Raw genomic sequence first — 20853 nt, 5'->3', positions numbered from 1 at the left:
AGTGTTTCTTCATTTCGTTTGCACAGCCTGATAATACAAACTGCCACTTCAGTTGTGGCTTTCTTTCCTTTTATATCTATTAGTAGATATACACATCAAGGACTGATTCAAAGGAAATAATAATTACCACCAACTTAAGATAATGGGAGTAGGGAGTGATTTGTCCTTTTGGGAGTAGATGGCTGGACCTACTCCCAGGTCTTGATGTTTCCTGTGATTCTGTTAACATGACAAAGCACAGAAGAGGATGCTTGGTGATGTCTATTTTGAGGAAATGTGAAACTGTGAAAGTGGGCTTAGGGAAGGTAGTATGAAAGCGTGAGTAAAACATGATTTTAGAATCAGATATAATCATCAGGGAAAAGTAAATCAAGTCACAATATATTACTCTATATTTGTTAGGATTGCTATTACTAAACAAATCAAAACAAACATAACATGTGTTGGCAAAGATGTGGAGATTTTGGGACATTTGCACACTCTTGGTGGGACTATGAAATGGTGCAGCCACTATGGAAAGCAATCCCACTTCTGGGTATATAACTAAAAGGACAGAAACTAGGATCTAGAAGAGATATCTGCACTCCCATGTTCATTGTATTGAATGAACCTGGAGGACACTATGCTAAGTGAAATAAGCAGGCACAGGATAAATGATGCATGAGTTTACATATATTAAGTGTTTAAAATAGTCAAATTCATAGAAACAGGATAGAATCATGGTTGCCAGAGGGTAAGTGAGGGGGAAATTGGGAGTTACTACTCAACAGGTATAAAGTTCCAGTTATACAATATGAATAAACTCTAGAAATCTGTTGTGTGACATTGTGCCTGGAGTTAACAATACTGTAGTGTGCACTTAAAAATGTGTGGAGGGTAAATCTAATGTCAAGTGTTTTTCCACAACTTAAAAAAATCCAATAAAGGTTTAAAACTTAGCTGACCACTTATTACATACATTCCCCTGACCAAGTCACTTACCTCTCTGAGGATCAATTTCTTCATCTCTAGATGGAGATAATATCTAACTGGGGTATTACATAAGGGATATTGATACTGTGCCTGGAACATCATAGGCACTAGACAGATTTCATTGCTAAGGATGTTGTCAGGAGAGGGTTAGAGAAGTCCTTTATGACTCAACAGATTTTGAAAAGCAGATCTGATGCTGATGATAACTTAAATTTCTCAGGGAGTTCTAATGGCAAAGAAGAAAGAATGGACCAGAAAGCTGGGGCTTCTGTTCTTTACCTTAGACCTGGAAAACCATTTGATCTGTCTGCTTGTTCATTTTCATATTCCTATGATATATGCTCTGCCAGGTGAACATCTGACCACATTTGGTTAGGTAAGGCCAATGAACACATGTAAATACACATATGCACATATTCATAGAGTAATAATCTACAACTTGATCGCTGCATAGTTTTACAATTAACTACAGGGCTATTAAGAAATATGACCTTAGTTTACATGAACATAGTTGATAGAAACATAATAAACACAACCTAGTCTTCAGCTTTTAAGCATATTGTTACCTTGTCATAAAAAAAGAGCTTAATAAAATAATTCTAAAACAAAGCAATGCTAAATAAAAGCCCTGTGTCCTCCCCTGACCTGCCATGACAACACCTACAACTTAGCCATGACTTAACTATGTCTGACACCTTGAATAGAAAATTACAGTCCCATGAAATTTTGAAAGTCAAGATATTCAGTGATGCTTATCTTGGTTTAGAATAGAAAGTCTGACAAGATGTTAATTATAGTGTGACAGAGTAGCAGTAATATAATACCATAAAGCACTGAAGAAAAGAGTTTGCTAATACCTTTTAAAACACTCCTTGTACTAAAGATACTTATATGCAAAGAGCCTAATTCACTTTGTTGGTACATAAATCAATAGGAATGGCAAAACTATTCCTTTCATTGCCTTTTGTTTATTTTCGGCTTTGTAGAGGTAGAGGAAGGAGTCTACATCACATAGTAAAACTTTCTTAAGAATATGTTCTCCACGGAACCAACTTGAACAGTAGCTATCCATCTAAGAATCATTTTATGTCTCTATCAATTCATTTTAAAACAGTGTTTTCCCCAGATTTCTTCACATTCTGTTTTCCCTCCCTTTCCCTACAGAAGAAATCAGAGAGGTAGACAAACCATGAGAGACTCTTAACTATGGGAAAGAAACTGAGGGTTGCTGGAATGGAGGTGTTGTGGGGGAAAGGGCATTAAATAGGGCATGTGATGTGATGAGCACTGTGATACGTGATTGACAAATTACTGAATTCTACATATGAAACTGATGTACTATATGTTGGTTAATTAAATTTAAATTTAAAAAATAAATAAATAAAAATTTAAAAAATAAGTGTGGTTTTCTAAGACCTTGAAGACTACCAAAAACACTGTTAGAACTAATAAATGAATTCAATAAATTTGCAGAATATAAAATCAATATACAAGTATCAGTAGCATCTCTACACACTAATAAACTATCCAAAAGAGAAAAAGGAAAGAGTTCCATTTACAATTGCACTAAAAAGAATAAAATAATTAGGGCTAAATTCAACTGACGAGGTAATAGATCAATACATTGAAAACTAAGACATTGATGAAAGAAATTGAAAAAGACACAAATAAATGGGAAGGTATTTTGTGCTCATGGATTGGAAGAAATAATACTGTTGAAATGTCTATGTTACTAAAAGACATCTACAAATTCAATGCAATCTCTATCAAGATTTCAATGGTATTTTCACAGAAATAGAAAAAGTAATCCTAAAATTTGTACAGAACATAACAAATCCTAAGTAGCCAAAGCAATCTTGAGGAAGAAGAACAAAATGGGAGGCATGATACCTCCTGGTTTCAAATAATATTATAAAGCAACAGTAATCAAAACAATATGGTATTGGCATGAAAATAGACCCATAGATCCATAGAACAGAATACAGAACCCAGAAACAAACCCATGTATATGTGGTCAATTTTTGACAAAGAGGCCAAAATATACGATGGAAAAAGGATAATCTCTTCAATAAATGGTATTGGGAAAATTGGATATCCACATGTAAAAGAATGAAACTAAACTCCTTTCTTATACTATATGTAAAAATTAACTCAGAATGGATTAAAGACTTAAATTTAAGACCGAAACCATAAAAATCCTAGAAGAAAACATAGAGGGGATAAACTCTTTGAAATTGGCCTTTCCACTGATTTTTAGTATCTGACACCAAAAACAAAGGCAACCAAAGCAAAAATAAACAAGTGAGATGGACTGCAGCAAACATAGCAAAGAAACCCACCAACAAAACAAAAAGACAACCTACAGAATGGGAGCAAATACTAATAGAACATATATCTGATAAGGGGTTAATATCCAAAATATATAAAGAACTCATACAATCCAGTAACAGAAAAATAAGCAATTTGATTTTAAAAATGGACAGAGAAACTGAATAGATCTTTTTTTTTTTTTTCAAAGATCTATAAGTCAACAGGTACATAAAAAGAAGACCAACATCATTAATCATCAGCGTAATGCAAAACAAAGTCACAGTGAGGTATCACCTCACACCTGTTAGGATACTTATAATCAGAGCCCTGCTGATGGGAATGTAAATTGGTGCAGCCACTATGAAAATCAGTATGGAGGTTCCTCAAAACATTAAAAAATAGGATTACCATATGATCCAGCAATCCCAGTTCTAAGTGTGTATCCAAAGGAAATGAAAACAGGACCTTGAAGTGGTATTGGCATTCCTATGCTCACTGTAGCATTACTTAACAATAGCCACGCTATGTAAACAACTTAAGTGCCCACGGATGGATGAATGGATGAAGAAGATGTGGTATGTGTGTGTATATACACACAAATAAAACAGGATATTCAGCCTTGAGAAAGAAGGAAATCCTGCCATTTGTGACAACGTGGTTGGACCCTGAGGCTATTAAACTAAGTGAGATAAGCCAAAGGAAAAAATATTGTATGGTATTCCTTTAAAGTGAATCTTTTAAAAAGCCAAATTTACGGCACCTGAGTGGCTCAGTGGGTTAAAGCCTCTGCCTTCGGCTCAGGTCATGACCCCAGGGTCCTGGGATGCAGCCTGGCATTGGGCTCTCTGCTCCACAGGGAGCCTGCTTCCTCCTCTCTCTCTGCCTGCCTCTCTACCTACTTGTGATGTCTGTCCATCAAATAAATAAATAAAATCTTAAAAAAAAAAAAAAAAGCTGAATTCATGGAAACAGAGAATTAAAAAGTAGTCCAAAAAAGTGCTTTTCTTTTCAAGACACATTATAACTTCAAATCACAACCTGTTTTCTTAGCCTCAGAAGTCACTGATTTAACAGCCTACAGAGAAATGCCCAAAGAGGGATGGGTGTTTCCACTGGGAACAAGTTTGTTTAGGAAGATGCTGCCTTCCAAAGTGGTAGTAAGTTTGCAAAACTCTGAAATAAACCTACGACTAGATGAAATGTGTTTGAACAGTAGGTGTTTCTTTGTTTTCAAACTAATTATCATTTGGCGTTCATGGAGAGCAAGGGGATACTAAGACACCAATCAAGGTTGCTGGTTATGGAACTGGATTTAACTCTAGGACAACGGAAGTATTTCATTTTCAGGCAAATTGTTAACTGTACACATAGGTATATTATATATATATTTATTTAGAGAAAACTCAAGGAAATTATTTTTATGATCCTGTTAATTGCCATGATTACTACCCAGTAATAAGGTCATGGTTAAAAGATGGACCACAGGAGAAAAAAGTGCTGAGCTTTAAAGGAGGGGAGAAGTGTTTTTCATGTTTTGAATTATATCATACAAGCCTGAACTTGGTGATATCCTTGTATAGATTAAATAGGACATTTATTATGAGGATTCATTAATGCCCGGGGGTGAGCCTTGGATCTGCTGAATAATAATGTATCGTTCCTCCACCCAAATCTTGAGTCATTTCAACTTTAACAGTAGAATCACCATTCTCATAAATGCTTGATTTTTGTCAAACCTTATTTTACTACCATCTTTTTTTTTTTTTTTAAAGATTTGTATTTATTTGACAGACAGATCACAAGTAGGCAGAGAGGCAGGCGCAGAGAGAGGAGGAGGAGGCAGGCTCCCTGCTGAGCAGAGAGCCAGGTGTGAGGCTCAATCTCAGGCCCCTGGGATCATGACCTGAGCTGAAGGCAGAGGCTTTAACCACTGAGCCACCCAGGCACCCCTTTTCCTACCATCTTGATACCATAAGTGGATACTAAAATATTTATTTGTTCTTATAGAGAAAAAGAAGAAAGTAAAAAGTGATTTTATGTTTTCAGGAGAGAAGATTGCTTAGAGCAGGATTTATGTCCTACAGATATTTTGTTCAGACATCTCTAACTACATAAGGTTCCCTCATCTGCAAAGAGGAATACTTGTCTCCAAGGGTGGTAAAGTTCCTATCAAATGAAAAAACAAGAACATTATTGGGAAGCTCTTTGTATATTTTAAGTGCTTAAAGAATTGTAGTTATTTTTTTTTAATTTTATTTATTTATCTGACAGACAGAAATCACAAGTAGGTAGAGAGGCAGGCAGAGAGAGGGAGGAGGAAGCAGACTCCCCGTGGAGCAGAAAGCCCAATGTGGGGCTCCATCCCAGGACCCTGGGATCATGACCTGAGCCGAAGGCAGAGGCTTTAACCCACTGAGCCACCCAGTCGCCCTCAAGAATTGTAGTTATTTTGATTATCTAAACTATTGTAGTGAGAGGGCATTCTAGACTACCAAATACTATGGAAATGTAAGTGATATAAAACTATCATTGTATTGTTGAATTATTAAGTGAGATATAGTGGAAAGAGAAATTTTGCATACAGAGAAATAGTCTTAGAACATATCCAAGAAAATTTGCATATAAAAATATGGAAATGGCCTTTTAAAAATAGTGCTTTTCTCTTCTCCTCAAAAAATCCCAGCAAATAAATTATAGAACCATGAGTTGTTTTTCATAGTCAGCATTATCATAAAGCTTTGCCAATCAGAATAAAGGCCAATACGTTTTAAAAAGTAGTATTATTAGCTATTAATAGCTTACCTTACTTGACTTCCATTCATTGTAAATATTCCATAGAAAAATACACACAAGCCAACAAGTGCTGCAGGAATCAGCATTCCAGTGTACCATCCCAGCCAAGCAAAGTATAGCCCGATCTTCTCACCAAAGTACAGCCTGCACAAGAAAGCAAACCCTTAGTTTAAGGCAACATAAGCAACACTGCAAATGTTGCTGTCACACCTAGTCAGAATTTCAGAAGGACATCCCAGCTCAGTTCCTCATCAGTTTCATCCGGGGTATCTTGACATCCCCACTTGTTAATGAATCCAACAATGGTGATGCTGTTCGTCTTTAAACATTGTCATTACGGGGGCAATTTTATAAAAGGTATTCTTTCTGAGTCAAACTTCTTGACAAGGTTCATAAGCTTTTTATAAGCCAATTCTTGCCTTTCTGCATCTTCCCAGTAAAATGTCTTTTTGTTTTCCACACACAGAACCGTGCTACACCATACTGCTTTTGTGTAAATTAGAAAAAAACTCTTCCCTGTAGGTAGATGTTGAAAGTAGATTCGATTTCAGTTTCCATCTGCACCCTTGGCCAGAGGCCCTTATGCTAGACACAGTCATGTCACACCTTCCTCAACAAAGTTAACTGTAGTTCCTGGAGCACATGATTCTTTCCTTGGTCAATGCTGCTCTCTTACTTTGGAAAATTACATTTCATCCTCTTCCCTTGTCTGGCTTATATGCATCCTTCACTTTACATCACTTTTTACAGGAAGCCTTTCCTGACTTCCACTGCTACCCTCGCTTAGATCCCCCTGATCTTGCTCCCATACTGCCCTCACCCATATTCCAGTGTCCTAAACTTATAACCCTTTATGACAATTAACCTGTCACTCTTCCATTCCTCTCTCTCCCAATGAGACTTCAAGTGCCTGAAAGTAGACTTGTGTCTTCTTCACCAGCAACCACCACAGGGAGTAGTGAATGAAGCTAAGGAAATGGATATATTTTATTTCCCTTGAGCTGATGAACATAATTTATATGGAAATGGCAGATGAATAAGATAGTTTTAATGACTACCCAACTGCTCTTTCTTCACCCAGTCTACTGATCATATCAACTGCTATGCAGTTTATAAAGCTCTGGTAAGAAATAATAATTTTTTGAATTCTCTATGACTGTTTGGTCTCCATCTTCTAAAAACGGTTACTTAAAACAGTTTTGTTCAAGGGATATTTTAAAAATTGGTGTTTTACAGTTCATTTAGGAATATTGCGCTGAGCAGTGATTCTTGCTAGGAAGAAAATTCTCTTGGTATTTTTTTTCTGGGACAAGACAATTCTCTTGGTATTTTTTCTTTCTGAAAATAATTCTTTTTCTACATCACTCTCTGCATTGTGCCAATTAAAATTTTGCATATTCTACCAGGTATAGAAATAGAGTCATATTTCATTTATCCAAGTTTTTGTTTTTTTCATTGATTTCTCCTTAGAGACATCGATCAGTAGACCATTCACTTCTCATACAACAATAATGTTCTAGTTGAAACAAAAGCTTATCATAGTAACAGGTATTTCAATAAAGCCATTTGTTCCTTATAAACAAGTGTTCCTCTGTGAAGTAGAATAGGTTTTTGCATGTATTACTAATATAAGGAAATGCCTTTATAATAATGACTATAGAGGGTGGCACAGACAACCCCCTTTAAATAGGCAGCATTATACTGAGATTTTAAATTATATACCATTGAAGGTTAAGGGGAACAACAATATTGTTTGACTGTAGTTTAATCACCTAAGTTCAGGAGATTTTAGATCTGATCCAGGAGAAAGAGAAGCTAGTTCCAGGCCAAGGAAGCTGATGGAAACCCCCTTGACCTATAGCACTGGTATTCATAATATTCTAGGATCTCTAGAGGACTCTCAAAAACTATGCCAAGGCAGGGAGGAATTTCTAGGTTGCTACTGGGGTCACTCTTCACTACACCCATAGCCATTCTCTTTTTATCCATTTTATATTTTGCTAACAAGCAAGTTTCTGGAGAGTAGGAACATGCTGGATCATCTATATTCTTTTATGGTCTCCACCTCCTCCCTCTTTTTAGCCACTTGAACACAAAATATATCATTTCCGTAAGCAAAGTTTCCCTTCTTTGTCAATAGCCAAATAATTGGCAATAGTAGCCACAGAACCCCATTATTGAAAATAAAGGTTGCTTGCTGAAATTACCTGAAGCCATAATAGCAATGCATCTAATAGATAAGAGATTATTGACACTGAAATGTTTGCTTGAGAACAGCAATTTAATTTTAGTTCCTAATAATAAATGTGATTCTGTGAGTGAGCACATCTCACTGTGTTCACATATCTCTAAAATAACAATTCTTTCCCCTCTCTTTCTCTCTAAATAAAATAATAATAATAATAATAATAATAATAATGGGGTGCCTGGGTGGCTCAGTTAGTTAAGTGTCCAACTCTTGAGTTCAGCTCAGGTCATGACCTCAGGGTTGTGAGATTGAACCCCACTTTGGGCTCTGAGCTGAGCGAGGAGCCTGCCTAAGATTCTCTCTCTCTCTCTTCCTCTGCCCCTCACCACTGCTCACTCTCTCTATCTCTCTTAAAACAAAACAAAATAATTTTTCACCTGCACAAGTAAGAATCTGATAATTTATTGTGATTAACAGAATTAGAATCAAAGCATCTTGATTTTGGATATGCCCAAGTACTTAACGTCTGAAATGGTTTGGTGCTGGATATTATGATTTGTATATCCAGATCATGTCCTATCCTTTTTCCTTTCTGCTCTATGCCCCAGGAGGCTCACCTTCATGAACTGTATTTCACATGCTCTTTCTTTCTTCTGCCTTCCTGAGGGGCTTTTTGGCTAACTGAAGGTACTAGCAGGAGATCACAGAGTGAGATCTAAGAGATATCGGTGTATTGATTATCCTGACTTTCTCCTTCCTGGAGAATGATCCGCCCATAGCTGCTTTCCTTCTAAGACTGTAACTACTGTCAGGCATCCCCCCCTTTTTGTTTTTGACAGGTTCTACCAACTGTTCCCTCCCCCTGCTCCTCCAGGCCAAGGTTTGATAAAAGCATCTAATTTTTACTTGTCCCTGGAAGCTTCATCATCCTTATCCATTTGCTCCCTTGATATTTCTTACACTTCTGCATATACTTCTTTTATTAGATTTTCTTCTGATAGCCTTTCTATTCTATCAGTTCTATCAGTTTCCTGCTGGGACAATGCTGACAGTTATAAGTTATTCTTGATATGTACATTTTATAATCTGTTCAAAGTATCAACATAGGTAAACTTATGAAGGCTCTTTTTTTTCATTCATGCTTTTTTTTTTTTAAAGATTTTATTTATTTATTTGACAGGCAGAGATTACAAGTAGGCAGAGAGGCAGGCAGAGAGAGAGAGGAGAAAGCAGGCTCCCCGCTGAGCAGAGAGCCCGATGCGGGGCTCGATCCCAGGACTCTGGGACCATGACCTGAGCCGAAGGCAGAGGCTTTAACCCACTGAGCCACCCAGGCGCCCCTTTTTCATTCATTCTAAGAATATTTATAGTTAGCTAGAAACTTTATTAGGTCATTTTTAATATGTATTTCCTGGTATTTTTTTAAAAGAACAAATTATTCTCCATCAAAATTAATTAAATCATGAATATAACAGTATCTGGAGATTAACTGAAATTGAGAGCAGTTACTCACTAGAAATGTGCTTCCTGGAATAGAATAGATACTCACTAAATTCTTGGTTGAAATACAAATATATGTAGAGATGCTGTGTTGGTCATTTTCCTCTTTGCTCTCAGATCCATGTTCTGCTTTTCCCTATTTTGATTTGTTTCACTGGGAAGTAGATTAAACAGTTTCCATTGTAAATTTCTCCTAGTTAAGCTGGATAAGGAGGTGCTGGAAGACTCAAAGATAGAGGTGGGGGGCAGGAATCATTCCTTCTCACTTGGTCATCCTCAGGGAAAAGTGGTCATACCTTCTCCAACACTTTACTTCTCTGTGGACAGTCCTAGTCATGGATGGTATAGCTCCTGGCCAATGGCCCAGGTAGGGAGTCTCTGGAATATACTTCATCCCATTTTCCTTCCAACCTCAGGATTGTTGGCAATCTTCTGCTGTTATTAATCTCTGGTTGCCTCACTATTCCTCTCTGATTTCTCAGCTTTGTCATCCACTGTTTAACCAAAGCCCTAAATTAAGTTTCTTTTATTGAAAAGACCTACAGTGGCTTCTTTTTCCCTGACTACATCCTGAGTAATACAGACGATTTGGTGGGCGAATGAGGTAATTCCAAATCTAGGAAAATGACAACAGAACAGCATAATATATCTTTCATTATCAATCCACCCACATTACCTGATTAAATCCAGGGGCTGATGCTTATACCACATTCCCCAGCGTGCCCAGCGCTCATATAATAGATGTCTATTATTCTGAGGTCCATGCGTTTTGATGGGTTGGTTACTTTTGTAGGCTCCCTGAAACACATAACCAAAGATAAGTTCCCTTGGTAAATTTGAACTAAACAGGAATTGCTTTTACAATTTTTTCTTACAGAACAATTTAATAGCATATTGAAAGCTGCAGATTTGTAAACTTAAGTCCATCACTGGAATGATGTAGTAAATGCCTTTATATATCTCTTCTTCATTGAAAATATACTGATAATTCCTTAAAAGTTCTTTCTTAAAGTCCCTTTTTAAACTAATGAAATCCCTTTCACTTAAAGTAAAGTAGAATTTGGTTTTACTATTTGTAACCTAAGATCTTTTAATAAACACTATCTCATCACCATCACTGAGGGAAATAGTTGTAATCCTTATTTCAGAAATTAAGAATATTATTCTACCTTAAAGAAGTGACTCAGTCCCAGGAAATATTTCTTTTATTTACAGAAGCTAAAGAAGAAAGTAAATGTTCAATCAAAAAGTGTAAGAAGCCTAAGTCACAAGTGCTAATCAAGTTTTTAAATTCTAGACTCCTTAGACCTTACTTTGGATAATATATATTCCAAAAATGGAAACATTTTCAAATTCTTTATATCTCCCCTCAAAAATTGTCATACAGGTTGCAATTTTAGACACATAGAATATATATGCCTGATAGAGGAACAGCTTTGATTTTATAATCAAAAAGGAGGGGAACAAATATGGTTACTATTTTCTAAACCAAAACTTGGGACAGAATTTGACAAACTCCCTCTTATTCCAATGTGTGATTCTACTTTTTTTTTTTAATATTTTATTGATTTATTTAACAGAGAGAGACAGAGAGATCCCAAGTAGACAGAGAGGAAGGCAGGCGGGGGGGGGGGGGCAGGAAACAGGCTCCCCACTGAGCAGAGAGCCCGACGTGGGGTTCGATCCCAGGACCCTGAGATCATGATCTGAGCTGAAGGCAGAGGTTTAACCCACTGAGCCACCCAGGCGCCCCTGTGATTCTACTTTTAGAAACAGTTTAATGAAATTTAAAACAAGTAAAGTCATGTCTTAGTTTCCTTATGTAGATGATGAGAGTAAGAGTCAATTTAATGATTTCCACCATAGAAAGGTTTTGTGAGGGCCCACTTGCACTATAAAGTGCTGGGTACATATAAAGTACAAAGTCAGTGTTAGCTAATTTTGTTTCTGATATAGTGTGGCCATTGAAAAGCAGAAAACTGTCATTTGAGTGATCCCAGACAACCAGGGATGTGAGTTCTTATGAAGAAAGAACACCCTGAATCACAGTGCACCAGGCTAAAAGGAGACACATATGTGGATTTCACTCTGTGGCTTCCTAATGAAATAGATAAATTAATTAGGTAAAGATGGAAATACAGTTAAAGTGCTGATGGGGTTCAGGGCAGGCTGCCCCAGAATGTGTTACTTTGGCATGTAGATTATTTCTAAGTTGAAAACAATTAATGACCAATAAACTCAAGAAGAGTTTTTTTTACCTAACCTCTTACCTGCTCAAAATAATTTAGATAGGAAGCCTATAAGAGTAAGGAGAACCATTACCAAAGATAACTTTTTTACATAAGAAATACTTATCTGCATGACACGGCAAACATTTGTTCACCCAACATTTGCTCTTCCAGTGTCCTGTGAATTATCTCCCTCCTAGACCCCTGCCTTCTTCTTAGCTCAGGACAGCATATAAACCTCAATTCCTGATTGCTACAAGCCTCTCATATCTTTGTGGGGATCTGTATATGTGTAATTACATTTGCTTTTCTTCTATTAACCTGCTTTATGTCAATTTATGAGGTCGGTCAAAGAACCCTAAAGGGAAGAAGAGAAAAGTTTTCCTCTCCAAGTTTTTAAGTCCAAGTTTTCTTCCTTAAGAGATCAAGGCTTTTAAAGCCTATAGACTAGAAGGTAAGGAGATAAAAGTGAAGATAAAAGACTTCAAGCATGGGCATGTCCACCCGGGAAATGTCTGTTTGCTTGTCCAGCTGGACTGATCTGTTAGGGTAGACTGCCTGAAATTGGGTAAGGGAAGGTGAACCAAAAATCTCAGTTTTCTTTCAGTCACTAATGATAATCTTTCTAAAATACTTGACTTTGCTTCCCAGTCTCAGTGGGCAGACCCAGGCACATCCTCGGTCTTAGGGTCTAAGCTTAGAAACCCTAGTAGATCATTGTTCTAATTCTGCTCAAAAACCTCAACCGTACTGTTCTGGGTTGACAGTGACACCTGGTGGCTTTAAGAGAAAATTGCAGTGATGACCCTTGCTGGCCCACGTGTTTCCAGTCCTGTTCAGAGGACCATGTGCACTCGGTGACCACCCCTCCACATCCTCATGATCAGTCCCCTACTCCAACCAACAGAGAAGAATAAACAGGACGATTATTTACAACCTATTCCAAATAGGTTCCAAATTTCACACAAGAAAATGTCAAACGAACATAGACTAGTTATGTAGACGAAATTACTCACAATAAGAACAAACCGTAAAAGCTCTCCCAGGGCCTTAGATTTGCTAGTCTGAACACTGTACCACTTACCAACTATGTCAAATCTGACATCATGGTTAATTTCTCTGAGCTTTATATCTGCATCTCTAACAATGAGAAAATAATATCTATCCCTCCAGGATTATTTTCAGATTAATGGAAAAATATATGCACAAGGCCTGTTGCATGAAATAACCTAACATATTCCCCATTATTATTATTCCCATTCCTACAGTAAGTAAGATATTCATAGCACAAGGAATAGATGCATTGGGGTCTGCTCAAACCTGTGCCTTTGATACTTAATTTTTCTGTGCCTCAATGATCTAGCTATGAAATAGGGCTATTATTATTGTCTCTCTCAAAGGGTTTCCCTAAGGATTAAATAAGATTATCCATATAAAACACTTAGCTCAGTGCCACATAGGAAGTACACAATGTATTTTATCCTTTAAAAATTTTACTAGATTGGGATTCTTCAGGTATAGGGGTTACACCTTATGAGTCCTCAGCCTTTATAAATAGAAGTGATGGGTTCTGAGATTGCTGACCCCGTCGTCCGTTGGGAGACGATGTTCAAAACTAATTCAAACGTCATTCATGACTCAGTAGGCAGAACTCACCACAGTCTGGAGCAGGTGTTTCTAATTTAAAATTGGTAGACAGGTAGTAGCTTGGCTGAGAATTAAGTAAATAATGGGGTGTAGGTTTGTGTTGTGGGCTTGTCTTAGATTTTCAGACATCTCAAAGTAGTAGGCACAAACCAGAACTTGCACTGTTTGGGAGTGGTGTGGATCCCAAGGTGGGTCAAGCTTGGGACTCTGTTTTGAAGCAGAGGACGGTGCTCAGAGTGATTGAACCATGCCCCTAAGTTCCCTCCAAGGCTGGGACTCCTTACAAGGGAAAAACTTCACTAGGGAATTGTCCTGGAGAGCACTGGGCCCAGTGTGTAACCAGAGATCATAATGGGGTCTGAGAAAGGCCCAGAGCCACTGACTGACTGAATCCTCCTGAGAGAGGGTGGCTAGATTTTAAAAATAAATAAATAAAATAAAAGAAGGATCAACAATGAGTATGAGAAACTTCTTTCCCCCAATGGAAATTGTATTTCAAAATTACCTCGTGAGGGGGAAAAGCTGCTATATATGAGCCATTGTTTATAAGTTTACAGATACCTGGAAAGAGAAACAAAAGAACAGTTTTTGAGTCAGTTCAAATGAAGACTTCCCTCTGTAACAACATATATAAATTTGGGAGAACAAATTAATTTTAAAAACTTAAAATAACCCAAATGACACCCATAGCCACATCACCTCTGAAGGCCAAGGGCTATGAAAGAGATCGGTACTAAAGAGTCTATTTGTATTCTTACAACATGAATCAATGGAGATTTGTAAGGTGCCAACACATGGCACTTTGCTGTATCATGAAATATGAGGCATTTTAATACCCATTTATTTGGGATCACATGAACCTGGAGCAAATATTTTTTTCTGCCTCAAAATAACAACACTGGGGCGTCTGGGTGGCTCAGTGGATTAAGCCTCTGCCTTTGGCTCAGCTCATGATCTCAGGGCCCTGTGTTGGGCTCGCTGCTCAGTGGGGAGCCTGCTTCCCCATCTCTCTCTCTTTGTCTGCCTTTTTGCCTACTTGTGATCTCTCTCTCTGTGTCAAATAAAATCTTTAAAAAAAAAAAAAGAAAAAAAAAACAATATTTGGTCAAGAAAATAGAGGAACTCTCTACCCACAAAATGTCTCTAAATGATACTGGTTTTGAGAAGTCTTTAATTAATACTGAGCCAAGGATACATAAATATCAATATGTGACACTTCTTAAAATCTCCTCTAGCTCAGCCAGAGTGTAGTGAAATGGACATTCTCACATTGTCCCGGCAAGACTGGGAAACTTCTGGAGAATAATTTTTGTTATGGTTTTACTTATGTTAGTAAAGAATAAGAAATAATTGTATTTCCAAAATTGGGGAATCATTTAATTATTATGGTACAATCAATTATACTAAGTACTTGGTAGATAACTGCAATTTGATGAATGCTTATAATAGAATCTTGTACAGCTATTTATAATGTTTACAGACATACCAAAGGGCTTGAGAAAACACTCATACTTTTTAAAAAAGACAAAATTGTAAACACTGCATGATTCTAATAATGATGTGTATATATATCATATTCAACACATCATTATTAGAATCATGCAGGTTTACTATATATACATTCAGTATTAATGTGTGAGAGTGACAACTGAGTTCGTGGATTTTTTAAATTGCTTTTATTTTATTTTTTTATTTCTATTTTTTTAAAGATTTTATTTATTTATTTGACAGAAAGAGAGAGAGAGATCACAAGTAGGAAGAGAGGCAGGCATTGAGAGAGAGGGAAGCAGGCTCCCCGCTGAGCAGAGAGCTGCTTGATCCCAGCAGCCTAAGATCTTCACCTGAGCTGAAGGCAGAGGCTTAACCCATTGAGTGACCCTGGTGCCCCTAAATTTTATTTTATACTCTTTGTGTTTATTGTATGCTCTACAAAGGGCATGATATCTTTACAGTCATTGAAATGTCATATTTTTATTTTTAAAGACTATGTAAGCACATAACACTATCACTTAGACACATTTTTATTTTACATTCTGGGTTTATTTTTATGTCTTATTTAGAAAACTAAGTGTTTTATTGGAAGGCTGAAAAATAGAATGTTTAGAATTTGTGTTCAGTGCATTATATCCTCATATTTAATGAATGAAGGCAAAGCTTCAAATGTGAAAATAAGTATTTCTGGATATAATTAGTAACAGCAAATATTACCTTCTCTATATTTTTAATTAGTGTTCTTACCCACTTTTGATATTCCATTTTCATATTTCGTGTGCTGTAACATGTGATAGACTATCCTGCTTCGAGTAGCATTGCTGAAGAATGTGTCCTTATTGTTTATTATGAAGCTGTTAAGAGAAGGGGATTGGTTTTAATATTCAAAGCAGAGCCCAGAGTCCAGCAACAGTTACAAGTTTCTAGGTAGTCATCTATCTGTTTTCTCCATTAAAACTAATGCATGAGAAATACAGTACATCAAAAGACAAACTACCCTCTTAAAAATAAATCAACTGGCAGAGACAAAATACATTCATAAATAATACAGGCATTATCAAATATTCATTTAAAAATCTTGCAGTTTATAGGGGAGCCTAGATGTCCTCCTATTTCTTGTTTAGCACGAAAGAGGGACAGCAGCATTAAATTGTCCGTTGCCTCCCATAAATTCTGTACTACCTTCAGCAGTGTAATTCCAAATAGAACACATTAAATATTGATGTCGTTTCCCCACATCACACCTTCCAAGCTAACATGTCTTGTTTTCAGAACCTCGGTAAGAAGCAGCAGTTCTCCCTTCCCTTCATGCCCTGTACTGTCCCCACATAGTAAAAGCTGCAAAGAGAAACAGTAATGAGAGCCAATGAGTGAAGAGCAAAAGGGTGATCCTGACAGGAAAGGGGGGTCTATTTCAGTCTTTATTTTGTAATATGCTGGCATCCTCAAAAAAATGGAAACATCCTGGACCTTACTCAATTTCTGACAGTTCCTGGTTCTGGTTGCTTTATCTCTGTAATAATCAGCCATTTTTCTCCCCAGGCACTTAGTACTGAAGTATTAGGTCTTCTTTGATTCTTGTTGTCTTTTTACCATCCATATTATAGAACCAGTCAACTTTTCTAGCTGAACTGTGTCTATCTGGCTTTGAGCTACCCTATTGTTCTGGGTCTCATTGCCTAGATCATGAGAAAGGAACGTCCTCTTAATCGGCCGCCCAATTTCCCACCTGACGTTTCAAGCACAGCTCTGGTTCTTAGAGCACTCCTACTACTAATGTGTCAACATTACACACATAATTAAATTTCTTATTTTCCTCTCCGGCTCTCTATTTTTGCATTTTATCCTCTGATTTCCTATAGCTCTGGCTTTTTGCATCTGATAGTCAAATTGTACAATTTATCATACCTCGAAATGTTACATTTCTTTTCCTTGGGATTTGCTCTGTCTCTGTTATCTTTCCCCACCTCTTCCCACCTCCCTCCACATTTTTACTGATGGAGAGTACTATCTCCTTCAAAAAGTCTTCCTAGATCCTTTCCTCTGGCTGTAGCTTCACCCTCTCTTATTAAAAAAAAAAGTGCATTGTATTTGTGTCTTTCCTAGCAGCTTGATTTTATTCTGCTTTTTTTTCATGGTGTCTGTAATCATGTCCATTTTAGTAGCTTCCAGCATTCTGATATTGTGCTTTTTAGTTTTGTACTTGGAGGCAATAAGTTAACACAGATGATCGGTGTCCTGTTAATTCTCGGTATCTGAAGCAATGTCCACACAATTCTTTCACCATCAGATTGATGCAGAATTCCCTGAACAAATATTTCTCTAGACGATTAAGTGTCCTTTATTCATGGAGTTATATTATGGAGGGAGGAAACAGATGGCATATAAATAAACAAATTGCAGTTGCTGTCTTCATAGTATTCACAGTATAGTGGAGCAGAAGAAAATGTAAACTAATAATTAAAGAGAATAGGGTAAACATAAAGATAGGGACTTGCACAGTGTGGGATGTGGGACATTGAGAGGCAGGATGAAACAGATAGCCGGAGCACCAAACATGCTACAGGGGCAATAATCAATGGGGAACTCTCTCCTCCCACATATTTGATTTAATTCATTAATTTCATCCTGCCTTTCAACATCCATAAAGACAGGGACTGTGTCATAGCCTCAATCTGTATTATGCAGAAACTCAATAAACACTGGTTGAATGAACAAAGGGATAGAGACAGATATGCTGGTATGTAGATGGATAGATATGCAACAAATCCCTAAAAATGTCTCATTTATCTTAGTTTAATACAATTAAAGTCTATTAAACTAATAAATGCATATTAATTAAGTATAAGTATGTATAATCATTTATTAATTGGAACAATCCATTATTCATTCATGTTATTTGATAACAATGTTACTTTAACTGGGTAGCTTACCACCATTGTAATTATTTTGAAAGAACTGGGACCTAGACTATCAGCCCATAAGTTTACCATTAATTATTCATTTCTTGAATTTCTCTAAATCAGCTGATACGGAATTAATAGTGCTAGCTGAGTACTATTCACAAATTAAGTGCAAAAAACATTTTAATAAAATGATGCACTCTCTGACTTACTTGGCAAACAGTGGAACTGCTCCAAAGTATTTTTATTCTATCAATAATTCCTAGATAATGAAAGGTAACAAACCAGGTGGTGGGAGAAAAAGAAACATGAACTTACTGGTGAATCCGTGCGCGGCTGAAGGGGCCCGTATAGCAGTCTGACTCCTGCAGGTTTGGAAAAGCTGACTTATCAAGAACCATTGGGTTTTGGGACATCCATTTTTTTACTCTCCTAAAATAATTTTGTACACTGGAACAAAGTCACATGAACTAGATTAGGTTGCATTCCAGAGCCATGCTATCTTCTATACCATTCTGATAAAAGAGTTCCAAAAAGACATACACATACCCACACTCACACCCACTCACAAGCATTTCTCCTGCTCCCTCACAAAAGAAATAAATTCCAAAACAAATCAAATCTTGCAGTTGTTTAAACTCTTTCTGTGCAACTAGGTTATCCTTACAAGAAAAATTTGCGGGGACGCCTGGGTGGCTCAGTTGGTTAAGCGGCTGCCTTTGGCTCAGGTCATGATCCTGGTGTCATGGGATCGAGTCCCACATCGGGCTCCTTGCTCTGCAGGGAGCCTGCTTCTCCCTCTGACTCTGCCTGCCTCTCTGTCTGCCTGTGCTCGCTCTTGCTCTCTCTGACAAATAAGTAAAAAGAAAAAGAAAAATTTGCGGAAGATGTTTTTATTTTTTAAGATATTATTTATTTATTAATTTGCACAGAGTGAGAGATCACAAGTAGGCAGAGAAGCAGGCAAAGAGAGGGGGGAGGCAGGCTCCTTGCTGAACAAAAAAGCCCGATGTCGGGCTCAATCCCAGGACCCTGAGATCATGACCTGAGCCGAAGGAAGAGGCTTAACCCACTGAGCCACCAGGGTGCCCCTGGAAAATATTTTTAAAGAATCATCATACATAAAGATGGTGGTAGGAAAGAACATAACAATAAAAGGGGTATGACACACTTCTCGAAGTTGTGAGTGCATAGATGTATGTATGTATACCGTTATATGTAGCCATAGGTCATTCCTGGATTCTCTGAAACCTCTACAGCCATGTGGCTCTCAAGTGGAGACTGAGAGGAAGTGAATGTCTACCACATACTTTGTTGTGTGCGCCCCAGCTGTGATGGAAACAGCAGCGGTGTGGGGGAAGCAGCAGGGGTCTTGGCATCAAGCAAAACCCAGTTCAGGGGCTCCTGGATGGCTCAGTCAGTTGGGCCTCTGCCTTCTGCTCAGGTCATAATCCCAGGGTCCTGGGATCAAGCCCCACATTGGGCTCCCTGCTCAGTGGGAGGCCTGCTTCTCCCTCTCCCACGTCCCCTGCTTGTGTTCCTTCTCTCGCTGTCTCTCTCTCTCTGTCAAATAAATAAATAAAATCTTAAAAAACAAAAAACAAAAAACAAAAAAAAACTCAGAAACAAAAAACCCAGTTCAAAGGCAACTTGGCACCACAGTGGCTGTGGGAACTGATAGATGTTATTTAACTTCTTGCCTCTATTTCCTATTTTTAAAAAAGTGACTTTGTTAGAGATTTCTAAGTTGTTGTCTTATTTCATTTTTTGTAAGATTTATTTATTTACTTATTTTTAAAAGGGGAGAAGCAGAAGGAAAGGGAGGGACAGAATCCCAAGCAGGCTCCACACTGAGCTCTATCTCACAATCCCGGGATCATGACCTGAACTGAAATCAAGAGTTGGATGCTTAACTGACTGAGCCACCCAGGCACCCCTGGTGCCTTATTTTAAACTTGACCCAGGGTGGGCCTACTGCATTCCTAACCAGCTAATATTCTGCATTTGTACCCAGCTCCTAGGGGATGTCCATGTTGCTATCCATTGGGCGCACTTTGGGTAATGGGTTTAGTACAGACACCAGATATATGACATTAAGATACTGTTTCAGGAAATCTTACATCAGGAGTCTTTGGTCGCAACTTTAGATTACAGTCATCACCCAGTTCTTATGTATATATATTGATTGGAATCGTATTTACTTTACAAAGAAAAGCAAGTAAAAGAAAGAGATATTGAATCCAGAGATTGATTCTGAAAACCCAATTCCAAGTGACTATAATAACAATTGTGTTTACTTAAAATAACTGCAATATTTACACACTATTTATGAGGTTCTATCTTTGTCAATTTTTAGCCTCTTCCACAATAGTAAGATTCAAAGTAGCAGAATAGGACAGTTTCCTAGACAAGTACAATGCATCTTAATATCTGTTTGTCCAATGCTGTGTAAATTTTTTTAAAATTTAGTATAGCAATGTGGAGGCAGCTAATAGTGTATCTTAAGAATTATTCCACTCAAGTCTATTATGGTAAAATTACGATGCATAATTCGAAATAACAACGAATTCCTGATGTAAAGTTCAGCATGCAGAGAGTCTGGACCTTTAAACCTCAAGTCACTTTTGGTTTTAGAAGGACTAAGCATTTCTTTCTAGCCTAAAATAATAAATGCGCAATATCTGAGGTGTTCATTTTGCTTCTTCTCACATAACGAAAGCCTCTGAAATAACAGAGTATCTCTGTATTTCAGCAACTACTACACAGATATTTATAAATCACTTAATGGATTATAGAGCCATTACTCCAGCTTTTTAAAGTT

The 20853-nt window shown here is 37.4% G+C and overlaps 1 protein-coding gene across 3 annotated transcripts in view; it reads right to left on the bottom strand.

Annotated features, from left to right (window-relative positions):
* Nucleotides 1–20853, bottom strand: part of ANO3 (anoctamin 3) — a 411475-nt gene that overhangs the window by 82354 nt on the left and 308268 nt on the right. For all 3 annotated transcript variants that reach the window (XM_032359616.1, XM_032359617.1, XM_032359618.1), the window contains 5 exons: nt 18351–18482; nt 15877–15983; nt 14144–14199; nt 10440–10561; nt 6085–6219 (listed from right to left, as the gene is read on the bottom strand). In XM_032359616.1, coding sequence (XP_032215507.1) covers nt 6085–6219; nt 10440–10561; nt 14144–14199; nt 15877–15983; nt 18351–18482 — 552 coding nt within the window. The remainder of the gene's footprint in view (nt 1–6084; nt 6220–10439; nt 10562–14143; nt 14200–15876; nt 15984–18350; nt 18483–20853) is intronic.

Source organism: Mustela erminea, chromosome 9 (genome assembly GCF_009829155.1).
Source record: "Mustela erminea isolate mMusErm1 chromosome 9, mMusErm1.Pri, whole genome shotgun sequence".
Classification (NCBI taxonomy): domain Eukaryota; kingdom Metazoa; phylum Chordata; class Mammalia; order Carnivora; family Mustelidae; genus Mustela; species Mustela erminea.
This window is presented reverse-complemented; position numbering and strand designations above follow the sequence as displayed.